We start from the raw sequence: 12,221 nt of genomic DNA on the forward strand, positions 1-12,221 counted from the left end.
CCGTGCTCCCCTGGTCCCTTAGCGGACGCAATTGATGGACCGCGTCTTCCCCTCCCGCATCCTGCCCTGGGGAGGAGGTGTCCCTTGTAGAGTGCTACGGAGTAAGAGGCCTGTGACAGAAGGCAGGCGCGTCAGTTCTGCACACGGGGCTTCAACAGGGAGCAAGTTCCGGTCTCCCCGAAGGAGAAGCCCACCCCTGCCATTGTCTGCAGCGTGTGGAGCCCTGACCTTCCACGGCCGTTGATCGGCTATGGAAGAGACACCTGAACCCGTGGCCTGTGGTGTCTCCCTCAGGGTCACGAGACCTGTCTCCCACTCGGTCTGATGCGGGGACGAGTGGGATACGGGGAAGGAAGGCTCACCAGGTTTTGTGTGGCTTCAGCAAAGTCTTCGCAGGCGAGCCTGATCCTCCATCCCTTCTGTGGTTTTCAGCCCACGTAGGACCTGGCCCGGCCCCGGCATTGGCCGGCAGCTCCCGCCCGCCTGCGGCGGCCCCGGAGGCCCAGGTAAGTGGGGTGGCCGTGCTCCGTTGGACGTCGTCCTGGGAAAGGTGAGCTTCCTGTTTTCCCGGAAGCCATTCCCGCCCTCATCTCCAGACTGTGTGTCCTGTGACGGGTCTGGCATGTCGTTCGCTTTCCAATTCAGTCTCCCCAGGGGCCAGTGGGCTGCTTGTCCCTGGAGCCCGTCACCTTGGCTGGTGCCTGCAGAAGCCATGAGGGAGTGCTCAGAAGCCGAGGACCGCAGACTTTGGCTGTGGGTTTGTCGAGATAGCGTGCGGAGGGTGAGCCCTCGCTCCACACTGGCTTCTCCTGGCTCTGCTGACTCCTTCCTGCCGACCTGCACCTGGGGTTGCTCCTGGGTCACTGAGGCAGAGTCCTGTGTCGTCACTCGTTTGACTTGTTTCCTTGCTGAGGCCAGATGATTCTCCTGTTTAGCATGCCCATTGCAATGCTCGTAACTGAGAAAGGGGCAAAGCCCTCCCTCCAGCTTTGTCCTGTGTGCTTTGTGCAGCTTTGAGTCTACCTGTTTGGTGTGGGGTAAATGTCAGAACCCGTGACCGTCTGTTCTCGGGACGGAGATGTGCCTGGCCCGCTGCGTCCAGTTGTACTCTGGGTAGATGTTGCTTTTGTAGTAAGAAATAGAGGCTTGAAGGGAAAGAGCCCACAGTGAAGAGGCCTACTTCCCTGCAGGGGAATTGCGACGCGCAGCAGCGTCCTCCCGTCGTGCTCCCCACCCCTGCGCCGGGTCGGGCCTGCCCCGGAAGCTGCCAGAGCTGCTCCTGGGCGTCAGCATGACACGTCGCGGGATTTTGCGCACGGGCCTGTAGGGTCCTTTGGGTGTCAGTTGTGGGATCCAGACATCCCACTTGAGTTTGCCGAAGGACACCAGTAGTGCGCGCTTCGTAGCGCACTGAAAACCCAGACGTCCCTGAGGATAGCGGTGATTGTAGCGGAGCCTGACTACCTCCTGTGGGCAGCGTTGTCCCCTCAGGAGCACTTGGGCAGCTCCCCCGCAGGACTCCGGGGTGCCCAGCTCCCCAGTGCACGTTGTGCCCAGGGGAAGCCCCTGCAGGTCGGAGGAGATTACTTGGTTTGGGGGGAAGGAGAGGGCCAGGCAGGGTCCTGGAGGCAGAGCGGTGAACCACGTGCGGCTGTGATTGCACGTGTGGAGGACGAGCTTTTCACGTCCGTCTCTTCTGCGTGTTCCTGGTCCGGGCCGGGCCAGCTCCCGTGGAGCTGGGGTGGTGGCGAGGAGGGCTGTCCTGCCCAAAGGGGCTGCCTGTTGGGAAGGCGCTGCTTTTGTCAGAGTGCTGGCAGCTCTGTGTGCATCCTCGCAGGCCGGACCCTTGGCTTCGTCCACTTGGAGACACCGGCGGCATCGTGTGGCGCCATTGTTGTACCCCCGTGTCCTGCTGCGTGGCCCGGGCGGCCGGCTGCAGGCCCCAGAGGGCTGGGTGTAGCGTGGGTCACTGTGCTGCTGGGTGGGCACCCGGCGGGCTGTGGGGAGGGTGCCCGATGCCGACAGCTGATGCGTTGGGTTTCGGCTTTTGTCGGTGGTCGCTCCGTTTCTGCCGCCTGACACGGCTCTCCCTTCTGCCCTGCAGGTTACCTTGCAGCGTCCCGGCGTTTGCAGGGACCGGCCCGTGTTGCCACCAGCACCTGGGCCCCCCTTGGGCCCTGTGCAGCCTCGCTCACCAGTACCGGATGCTCCACTTGGTAAGATGAAAGCGTCCATTCCTCTGTTTTATTCCTTGCGTCACTGCAGGAGAAGGGCAGATCGCTCTCCAGGTCCCTCCCAGGGCATGGGCCACCCTGACTGGGCTGTCGGCCGTGCTTCCCTGGTCCCTTAGCGGACGCAATTGATGGACCGCGTCTTCCCCTTCCCCATCCTGCCCTGGGGAGGAGGTGTCTCTTGTAGAGTGCTACGGAGTAAGAGGCCTGTGACAGAAGGCAGGCGCGTCAGTTCTGCACACGGGGCTTCAACAGGGAGCACGTTCCGGGCTCCCCGAAGGAGAAGCCCACCCCTGCCATTGTCTGCAGCGTGTGGAGCCCTGACTTTCCTCGGCCGTTGATCGGCTATGGAAGAGACACCTGAACCCGTGGCCTGTGGTGTCTCCCTCAGGGTCACGAGACCTGTCTCCCACTCGGTCTGATGCGGGGACGAGTGGGATACGGGGAAGGAAGGCTCACCAGGTTTTGTGTGGCTTCAGCAAAGTCTTCGCAGGCGAGCCTAATCCTCCATCCCTTCTGTGGTTTTCAGCCCACGTAGGACCTGGCCCGGCCCCGGCATTGGCCGGCAGCTCCCGCCCGCCTGCGGCGGCCCCGGAGGCCCAGGTAAGTGGGGTGGCCGTGCTCCGTTGGACGTCGTCCTGGGAAAGGTGAGCTTCCTGTTTTCCCGGAAGCCATTCCCGCCCTCATCTCCAGACTGTGTGTCCTGTGACGGGTCTAGCATGTCGTTCGCTTTCAAATTCAGTCTCCCCAGGGGCCAGTGGGCTGCTTGTCCCTGGAGACAGTCACCTTGGCTGGTGCCTGCAGAAGCCATGAGGGAGTGCTCAGAAGCCGAGGACCGCAGACTTTGGCTGTGGGTTTGTCGAGATAGCGTGCGGAGGGTGAGCCCTCGCTCCACACTGGCTTCTCCTGGCTCTGCTGACTCCTTCCTGCCGACCTGCACCTGGGGTTGCTCCTGGGTCACTGAGGCAGAGTCGTGTGTCGTCACTCGTTTGACTTGTTTCCTTGCTGAGGCCAGGTGATTCTCCTGTTTAGCATGCCCATTGAAATGCTCGTAACTGAGAAAGGGGCAAAGCCCTCCCTCCAGCTTTGTCCTGTGTGCTTTGTGCAGCTTTGAGTCTACCTGTTTGGTGTGGGGTAAATGTCAGAACCCGTGACCCTCTGTTCTCGGGACGGAGATGTGCCTGGCCCGCTGCGTCCAGTTGTACTCTGGGTAGATGTTGCTTTTGTAGTAAGAAATAGAGGCTTGAAGGGAAAGAGCCCGCAGTGAAGAGGCCTACTTCCCTGCAGGGGAATTGCGACGCGCAGCAGCGTCCTCCCGTCGTGCTCCCCACCCCTGCGCCGGGTCGGGCCTGCCCCGGAAGCTGCCAGAGCTGCTCCTGGGCGTCAGCATGACACGTCGCGGGATTTTGCGCACGGGCCTGTAGGGTCCTTTGGGTGTCAGTTGTGGGATCCAGACATCCCACTTGAGTTTGCCGAAGGACACAAGTAGTGCGCGCTTCGTAGCGCACTGAAAACCCAGACGTCCCTGAGGATAGCGGTGATTGTAGCGGAGCCTGACTACCTCCTGTGGGCAGCGTTGTCCCCTCAGGAGCACTTGGGCAGCTCCCCCGCAGGACTCCGGGGTGCCCAGCTCCCCAGTGCACGTTGTGCCCAGGGGAAGCCCCTGCAGTTCGGAGGAGATTACTTGGTTTGGGGGGAAGGAGAGGGCCAGGCAGGGTCCTGGAGGCAGAGCGGTGAACCAGGTGCGGCTCTGATTGCACGTGTGGAGGACGAGCTTTTCACGTCCGTCCCTTCTGCGTGTTCCTGGTCCGCGCCGGGCCAGCACCTGTGGAGCTGGGGTGGTGGCGAGGAGGGCTATCCTGCCCAAAGGGGCTGCCTGTTGGGAAGGCGCTGCTTTTGTCAGAGTGCTGGCAGCTCTGTGTGCATCCTCGCAGGCAGGACCCTTGGCTTCGTCCACTTGGAGACACCGGCGGCGTCGTGTGGCGCCATTGTTGCCCCTCGTGTCCTGCTGCGCGGCCCGGGCTGCCGGCTGCAGGCCCCAGAGGGCTGGGTGGAGCGTGGGGCACTGTGCTGCTGGGTGGGCACCCGGCGGGGTGTGGGGAGGGTGCCCGATGCCGACAGCTGATGCGTTGGGTTTCGGCTTTTGTCGGTGGTCGCTCTGTTTCTGCCGCCTGACACGGCTCTCCCGTCTGCCCTGCAGGTTACCTTGCAGCGTCCCGGCGTTTGCAGGGACCGGCCCGTGTTGCCACCAGCACCTGGGCCCCCCTTGGGCCCTGTGCAGCCTCGCTCACCAGTACCGGATGCTCCACTTGGTAAGATGAAAGCGTCCATTCCTCTGTTTGTTCCTTGCGTCACTGCAGGAGAAGGGCAGATCGCTCTCCAGGTCCCTCCCAGGGCATGGGCCACCCTGACTGGGCTGTCGGCCGTGCTCCCCTGGTCCCTTAGCGGACGCAATTGATGGACCGCGTCTTCCCCTCCCCCATCCTGCCCTGGGGAGGAGGTGTCCCTTGTAGAGTGCTACGGAGTAAGAGGCCTGTGACAGAAGGCAGGCGCGTCAGTTCTGCACACGGGGCTTCAACAGGGAGCACGTTCCGGGCTCCCCGAAGGAGAAGCCCACCCCTGCCATTGTCTGCAGCGTGTGGAGCCCTGACCTTCCACGGCCGTTGATCGGCTATGGAAGAGACACCTGAACCCGTGGCCTGTGGTGTCTCCCTCAGGGTCACGAGACCTGTCTCCCACTCGGTCTGATGCGGGGACGAGTGGGATACGGGGAAGGAAGGCTCACCAGGTTTTGTGTGGCTTCAGCAAAGTCTTCGCAGGCGAGCCTGATCCTCCATCCCTTCTGTGGTTTTCAGCCCACGTAGGACCTGGCCCGGCCCCGGCATTGGCCGGCAGCTCCCGCCCGCCTGCGGCGGCCCCGGAGGCCCAGGTAAGTGGGGTGGCCGTGCTCCGTTGGACGTCGTCCTGGGAAAGGTGAGCTTCCTGTTTTCCCGGAAGCCATTCCCGCCCTCATCTCCAGACTGTGTGTCCTGTGACGGGTCTGGCATGTCGTTCGCTTTCCAATTCAGTCTCCCCAGGGGCCAGTGGGCTGCTTGTCCCTGGAGCCCGTCACCTTGGCTGGTGCCTGCAGAAGCCATGAGGGAGTGCTCAGAAGCCGAGGACCGCAGACTTTGGCTGTGGGTTTGTCGAGATAGCGTGCGGAGGGTGAGCCCTCGCTCCACACTGGCTTCTCCTGGCTCTGCTGACTCCTTCCTGCCGACCTGCACCTGGGGTTGCTCCTGGGTCACTGAGGCAGAGTCCTGTGTCGTCACTCGTTTGACTTGTTTCCTTGCTGAGGCCAGGTGATTCTCCTGTTTAGCATGCCCATTGAAATGCTCGTAACTGAGAAAGGGGCAAAGCCCTCCCTCCAGCTTTGTCCTGTGTGCTTTGTGCAGCTTTGAGTCTACCTGTTTGGTGTGGGGTAAATGTCAGAACCCGTGACCGTCTGTTCTCGGGACGGAGATGTGCCTGGCCCGCTGCGTCCAGTTGTACTCTGGGTAGATGTTGCTTTTGTAGTAAGAAATAGAGGCTTGAAGGGAAAGAGCCCGCAGTGAAGAGGCCTACTTCCCTGCAGGGGAATTGCGACGCGCAGCAGCGTCCTCCCGTCGTGCTCCCCACCCCTGCGCCGGGTTGGGCCTGCCCCAGAAGCTTTCAGAGCTGCTCCTGGGCGTCAGCATGACACGTCGCGGGATTTTGCGCACGGGCCTGTAGGGTCCTTTGGGTGTCAGTTGTGGGATCCAGACATCCCACTTGAGTTTGCCGAAGGACACAAGTTGTGCGCGCTTCGTAGCGCACTGAAAACCCAGACGTCCCTGAGGATAGCGGTGATTGTAGCGGAGCCTGACTACCTCCTGTGGGCAGCGTTGTCCCCTCAGGAGCACTTGGGCAGCTCCCCCGCAGGACTCCGGGGTGCCCAGCTCCCCAGTGCACGTTGCGCCCAGGGGAAGCCCCTGCAGGTCGGAGGAGATTACTTGGTTTGGGGGGAAGGAGAGGGCCAGGCAGGGTCCTGGAGGCAGAGCGGTGACCCAGGTGCGGCTCTGATTGCACGTGTGGAGGACGAGCTTTTCACGTCCGTCCCTTCTGCGTGTTCCTGGTCCGCGCCGGGCCAGCTCCCGTGGAGCTGGGGTGGTGGCGAGGAGGGCTGTCCTGCCCAAAGGGGCTGCCTGTTGGGAAGGCGCTGCTTTTGTCAGAGTGCTGGCAGCTCTGTGTGCATCCTCGCAGGCAGGACCCTTGGCTTCGTCCACTTGGAGACACCGGCGGCGTCGTGTGGCGCCATTGTTGCCCCTCGTGTCCTGCTGCGCGGCCCGGGCTGCCGGCTGCAGGCCCCAGAGGGCTGGGTGGAGCGTGGGGCACTGTGCTGCTGGGTGGGCACCCGGCGGGGTGTGGGGAGGGGGCCCGATGCCGACAGCTGATGCGTTGGGTTTCGGCTTTTGTCGGTGGTCGCTCCGTTTCTGCCGCCTGACACGGCTCTCCCTTCTGCCCTGCAGGTTACCTTGCAGCGTCCCGGCGTTTGCAGGGACCGGCCCGTGTTGCCACCAGCACCTGGGCCCCCCTTGGGCCCTGTGCAGCCTCGCTCACCAGTACCGGATGCTCCACTTGGTAAGATGAAAGCGTCCATTCCTCTGTTTTATTCCTTGCGTCACTGCAGGAGAAGGGCAGATCGCTCTCCAGGTCCCTCCCAGGGCATGGGCCACCCTGACTGGGCTGTCGGCCGTGCTTCCCTGGTCCCTTAGCGGACGCAATTGATGGACCGCGTCTTCCCCTTCCCCATCCTGCCCTGGGGAGGAGGTGTCTCTTGTAGAGTGCTACGGAGTAAGAGGCCTGTGACAGAAGGCAGGCGCGTCAGTTCTGCACACGGGGCTTCAACAGGGAGCACGTTCCGGGCTCCCCGAAGGAGAAGCCCACCCCTGCCATTGTCTGCAGCGTGTGGAGCCCTGACTTTCCTCGGCCGTTGATCGGCTATGGAAGAGACACCTGAACCCGTGGCCTGTGGTGTCTCCCTCAGGGTCACGAGACCTGTCTCCCACTCGGTCTGATGCGGGGACGAGTGGGATACGGGGAAGGAAGGCTCACCAGGTTTTGTGTGGCTTCAGCAAAGTCTTCGCAGGCGAGCCTAATCCTCCATCCCTTCTGTGGTTTTCAGCCCACGTAGGACCTGGCCCGGCCCCGGCATTGGCCGGCAGCTCCCGCCCGCCTGCGGCGGCCCCGGAGGCCCAGGTAAGTGGGGTGGCCGTGCTCCGTTGGACGTCGTCCTGGGAAAGGTGAGCTTCCTGTTTTCCCGGAAGCCATTCCCGCCCTCATCTCCAGACTGTGTGTCCTGTGACGGGTCTAGCATGTCGTTCGCTTTCAAATTCAGTCTCCCCAGGGGCCAGTGGGCTGCTTGTCCCTGGAGACAGTCACCTTGGCTGGTGCCTGCAGAAGCCATGAGGGAGTGCTCAGAAGCCGAGGACCGCAGACTTTGGCTGTGGGTTTGTCGAGATAGCGTGCGGAGGGTGAGCCCTCGCTCCACACTGGCTTCTCCTGGCTCTGCTGACTCCTTCCTGCCGACCTGCACCTGGGGTTGCTCCTGGGTCACTGAGGCAGAGTCGTGTGTCGTCACTCGTTTGACTTGTTTCCTTGCTGAGGCCAGGTGATTCTCCTGTTTAGCATGCCCATTGAAATGCTCGTAACTGAGAAAGGGGCAAAGCCCTCCCTCCAGCTTTGTCCTGTGTGCTTTGTGCAGCTTTGAGTCTACCTGTTTGGTGTGGGGTAAATGTCAGAACCCGTGACCCTCTGTTCTCGGGACGGAGATGTGCCTGGCCCGCTGCGTCCAGTTGTACTCTGGGTAGATGTTGCTTTTGTAGTAAGAAATAGAGGCTTGAAGGGAAAGAGCCCGCAGTGAAGAGGCCTACTTCCCTGCAGGGGAATTGCGACGCGCAGCAGCGTCCTCCCGTCGTGCTCCCCACCCCTGCGCCGGGTCGGGCCTGCCCCGGAAGCTGCCAGAGCTGCTCCTGGGCGTCAGCATGACACGTCGCGGGATTTTGCGCACGGGCCTGTAGGGTCCTTTGGGTGTCAGTTGTGGGATCCAGACATCCCACTTGAGTTTGCCGAAGGACACAAGTAGTGCGCGCTTCGTAGCGCACTGAAAACCCAGACGTCCCTGAGGATAGCGGTGATTGTAGCGGAGCCTGACTACCTCCTGTGGGCAGCGTTGTCCCCTCAGGAGCACTTGGGCAGCTCCCCCGCAGGACTCCGGGGTGCCCAGCTCCCCAGTGCACGTTGTGCCCAGGGGAAGCCCCTGCAGTTCGGAGGAGATTACTTGGTTTGGGGGGAAGGAGAGGGCCAGGCAGGGTCCTGGAGGCAGAGCGGTGAACCAGGTGCGGCTCTGATTGCACGTGTGGAGGACGAGCTTTTCACGTCCGTCCCTTCTGCGTGTTCCTGGTCCGCGCCGGGCCAGCACCTGTGGAGCTGGGGTGGTGGCGAGGAGGGCTGTCCTGCCCAAAGGGGCTGCCTGTTGGGAAGGCGCTGCTTTTGTCAGAGTGCTGGCAGCTCTGTGTGCATCCTCGCAGGCAGGACCCTTGGCTTCGTCCACTTGGAGACACCGGCGGCGTCGTGTGGCGCCATTGTTGCCCCTCGTGTCCTGCTGCGCGGCCCGGGCTGCCGGCTGCAGGCCCCAGAGGGCTGGGTGGAGCGTGGGGCACTGTGCTGCTGGGTGGGCACCCGGCGGGGTGTGGGGAGGGTGCCCGATGCCGACAGCTGATGCGTTGGGTTTCGGCTTTTGTCGGTGGTCGCTCTGTTTCTGCCGCCTGACACGGCTCTCCCGTCTGCCCTGCAGGTTACCTTGCAGCGTCCCGGCGTTTGCAGGGACCGGCCCGTGTTGCCACCAGCACCTGGGCCCCCCTTGGGCCCTGTGCAGCCTCGCTCACCAGTACCGGATGCTCCACTTGGTAAGATGAAAGCGTCCATTCCTCTGTTTGTTCCTTGCGTCACTGCAGGAGAAGGGCAGATCGCTCTCCAGGTCCCTCCCAGGGCATGGGCCACCCTGACTGGGCTGTCGGCCGTGCTCCCCTGGTCCCTTAGCGGACGCAATTGATGGACCGCGTCTTCCCCTCCCCCATCCTGCCCTGGGGAGGAGGTGTCCCTTGTAGAGTGCTACGGAGTAAGAGGCCTGTGACAGAAGGCAGGCGCGTCAGTTCTGCACACGGGGCTTCAACAGGGAGCACGTTCCGGGCTCCCCGAAGGAGAAGCCCACCCCTGCCATTGTCTGCAGCGTGTGGAGCCCTGACCTTCCACGGCCGTTGATCGGCTATGGAAGAGACACCTGAACCCGTGGCCTGTGGTGTCTCCCTCAGGGTCACGAGACCTGTCTCCCACTCGGTCTGATGCGGGGACGAGTGGGATACGGGGAAGGAAGGCTCACCAGGTTTTGTGTGGCTTCAGCAAAGTCTTCGCAGGCGAGCCTGATCCTCCATCCCTTCTGTGGTTTTCAGCCCACGTAGGACCTGGCCCGGCCCCGGCATTGGCCGGCAGCTCCCGCCCGCCTGCGGCGGCCCCGGAGGCCCAGGTAAGTGGGGTGGCCGTGCTCCGTTGGACGTCGTCCTGGGAAAGGTGAGCTTCCTGTTTTCCCGGAAGCCATTCCCGCCCTCATCTCCAGACTGTGTGTCCTGTGACGGGTCTGGCATGTCGTTCGCTTTCCAATTCAGTCTCCCCAGGGGCCAGTGGGCTGCTTGTCCCTGGAGCCCGTCACCTTGGCTGGTGCCTGCAGAAGCCATGAGGGAGTGCTCAGAAGCCGAGGACCGCAGACTTTGGCTGTGGGTTTGTCGAGATAGCGTGCGGAGGGTGAGCCCTCGCTCCACACTGGCTTCTCCTGGCTCTGCTGACTCCTTCCTGCCGACCTGCACCTGGGGTTGCTCCTGGGTCACTGAGGCAGAGTCCTGTGTCGTCACTCGTTTGACTTGTTTCCTTGCTGAGGCCAGGTGATTCTCCTGTTTAGCATGCCCATTGAAATGCTCGTAACTGAGAAAGGGGCAAAGCCCTCCCTCCAGCTTTGTCCTGTGTGCTTTGTGCAGCTTTGAGTCTACCTGTTTGGTGTGGGGTAAATGTCAGAACCCGTGACCGTCTGTTCTCGGGACGGAGATGTGCCTGGCCCGCTGCGTCCAGTTGTACTCTGGGTAGATGTTGCTTTTGTAGTAAGAAATAGAGGCTTGAAGGGAAAGAGCCCGCAGTGAAGAGGCCTACTTCCCTGCAGGGGAATTGCGACGCGCAGCAGCGTCCTCCCGTCGTGCTCCCCACCCCTGCGCCGGGTTGGGCCTGCCCCAGAAGCTTTCAGAGCTGCTCCTGGGCGTCAGCATGACACGTCGCGGGATTTTGCGCACGGGCCTGTAGGGTCCTTTGGGTGTCAGTTGTGGGATCCAGACATCCCACTTGAGTTTGCCGAAGGACACAAGTTGTGCGCGCTTCGTAGCGCACTGAAAACCCAGACGTCCCTGAGGATAGCGGTGATTGTAGCGGAGCCTGACTACCTCCTGTGGGCAGCGTTGTCCCCTCAGGAGCACTTGGGCAGCTCCCCCGCAGGACTCCGGGGTGCCCAGCTCCCCAGTGCACGTTGCGCCCAGGGGAAGCCCCTGCAGGTCGGAGGAGATTACTTGGTTTGGGGGGAAGGAGAGGGCCAGGCAGGGTCCTGGAGGCAGAGCGGTGACCCAGGTGCGGCTCTGATTGCACGTGTGGAGGACGAGCTTTTCACGTCCGTCCCTTCTGCGTGTTCCTGGTCCGCGCCGGGCCAGCTCCCGTGGAGCTGGGGTGGTGGCGAGGAGGGCTGTCCTGCCCAAAGGGGCTGCCTGTTGGGAAGGCGCTGCTTTTGTCAGAGTGCTGGCAGCTCTGTGTGCATCCTCGCAGGCAGGACCCTTGGCTTCGTCCACTTGGAGACACCGGCGGCGTCGTGTGGCGCCATTGTTGCCCTCGTGTCCTGCTGCGCGGCCCGGGCTGCCGGCTGCAGGCCCCAGAGGGCTGGGTGGAGCGTGGGGCACTGTGCTGCTGGGTGGGCACCCGGCGGGGTGTGGGGAGGGTGCCCGATGCCGACAGCTGATGCGTTGGGTTTCGGCTTTTGTCTGTGGTCGCTCCGTTTCTGCCGCCTGACACAGCTCTCCCTTCTGCCCTGCAGGTTACCTTGCAGCGTCCCGGCGTTTGCAGGGACCGGCCCGTGTTGCCACCAGCACCTGGGACCCCTTGGGCCCTGTGCAGCCTCGCTCACCAGTACCGGATGCTCCACTTGGTAAGATGAAAGCGTCCATTCCTCTGTTTGTTCCTTGCGTCACTGCAGGAGAAGGGCAGATCGCTCTCCAGGTCCCTCCCAGGGCATGGGGCACCCTGACTGGGCTGTCGGCCGTGCTCCCCTGGTCCCTTAGCGGACGCAATTGATGGACCGCGTCTTCCCCTCCCCCATCCTGCCCTGGGGAGGAGGTGTCCCTTGTAGAGTGCTACGGAGTAAGAGGCCTGTGACAGAAGGCAGGCGCGTCAGTTCTGCACACGGGGCTTCAACAGGGAGCACGTTCCGGGCTCCCCGAAGGAGAAGCCCACCCCTGCCATTGTCTGCAGCATGTGGAGCCCTGACCTTCCACGGCCGTTGATCGGCTATGGAAGAGACACCTGAACCCGTGGCCTGTGGTGTCTCCCTCAGGGTCACGAGACCTGTCTCCCACTCGGTCTGATGCGGGGACGAGTGGGATACGGGGAAGGAAGGCTCACCAGGTTTTGTGTGGCTTCAGCAAAGTCTTCGCAGGCGAGCCTAATCCTCCATCCCTTCTGTGGTTTTCAGCCCACGTAGGACCTGGCCCGGCCCCGGCATTGGCCGGCAGCTCCCGCCTGCCTGCGGCGGCCCCGGAGGCCCAGGTAAGTGGGGTGGCCGTGCTCCGTTGAACGTCGTCCTGGGAAAGGTGAGCTTCCTGTTTTCCCGGAAGCCATTCCCGCCCTCAT

The 12,221-nt window shown here is 62.8% G+C and overlaps 1 protein-coding gene across 1 annotated transcript in view; it reads left to right on the plus strand.

Moving 5' to 3' along the window:
* Positions 1-12,221, plus strand: part of LOC140691639 (uncharacterized) — a 62,625-nt gene that overhangs the window by 12,995 nt on the left and 37,409 nt on the right. Inside the window, exons 10-17 of the mRNA XM_072955513.1 lie at positions 433-506; positions 2,105-2,216; positions 2,761-2,834; positions 4,432-4,543; positions 5,087-5,160; positions 6,758-6,869; positions 7,414-7,487; positions 9,085-9,234. Coding sequence (XP_072811614.1) covers positions 433-506; positions 2,105-2,216; positions 2,761-2,834; positions 4,432-4,543; positions 5,087-5,160; positions 6,758-6,869; positions 7,414-7,487; positions 9,085-9,234 — 782 coding nt within the window. The remainder of the gene's footprint in view (positions 1-432; positions 507-2,104; positions 2,217-2,760; positions 2,835-4,431; positions 4,544-5,086; positions 5,161-6,757; positions 6,870-7,413; positions 7,488-9,084; positions 9,235-12,221) is intronic.

This window comes from Vicugna pacos, chromosome 36 (genome assembly GCF_048564905.1).
Source record: "Vicugna pacos chromosome 36, VicPac4, whole genome shotgun sequence".
Classification (NCBI taxonomy): Eukaryota; Metazoa; Chordata; class Mammalia; order Artiodactyla; family Camelidae; genus Vicugna; species Vicugna pacos.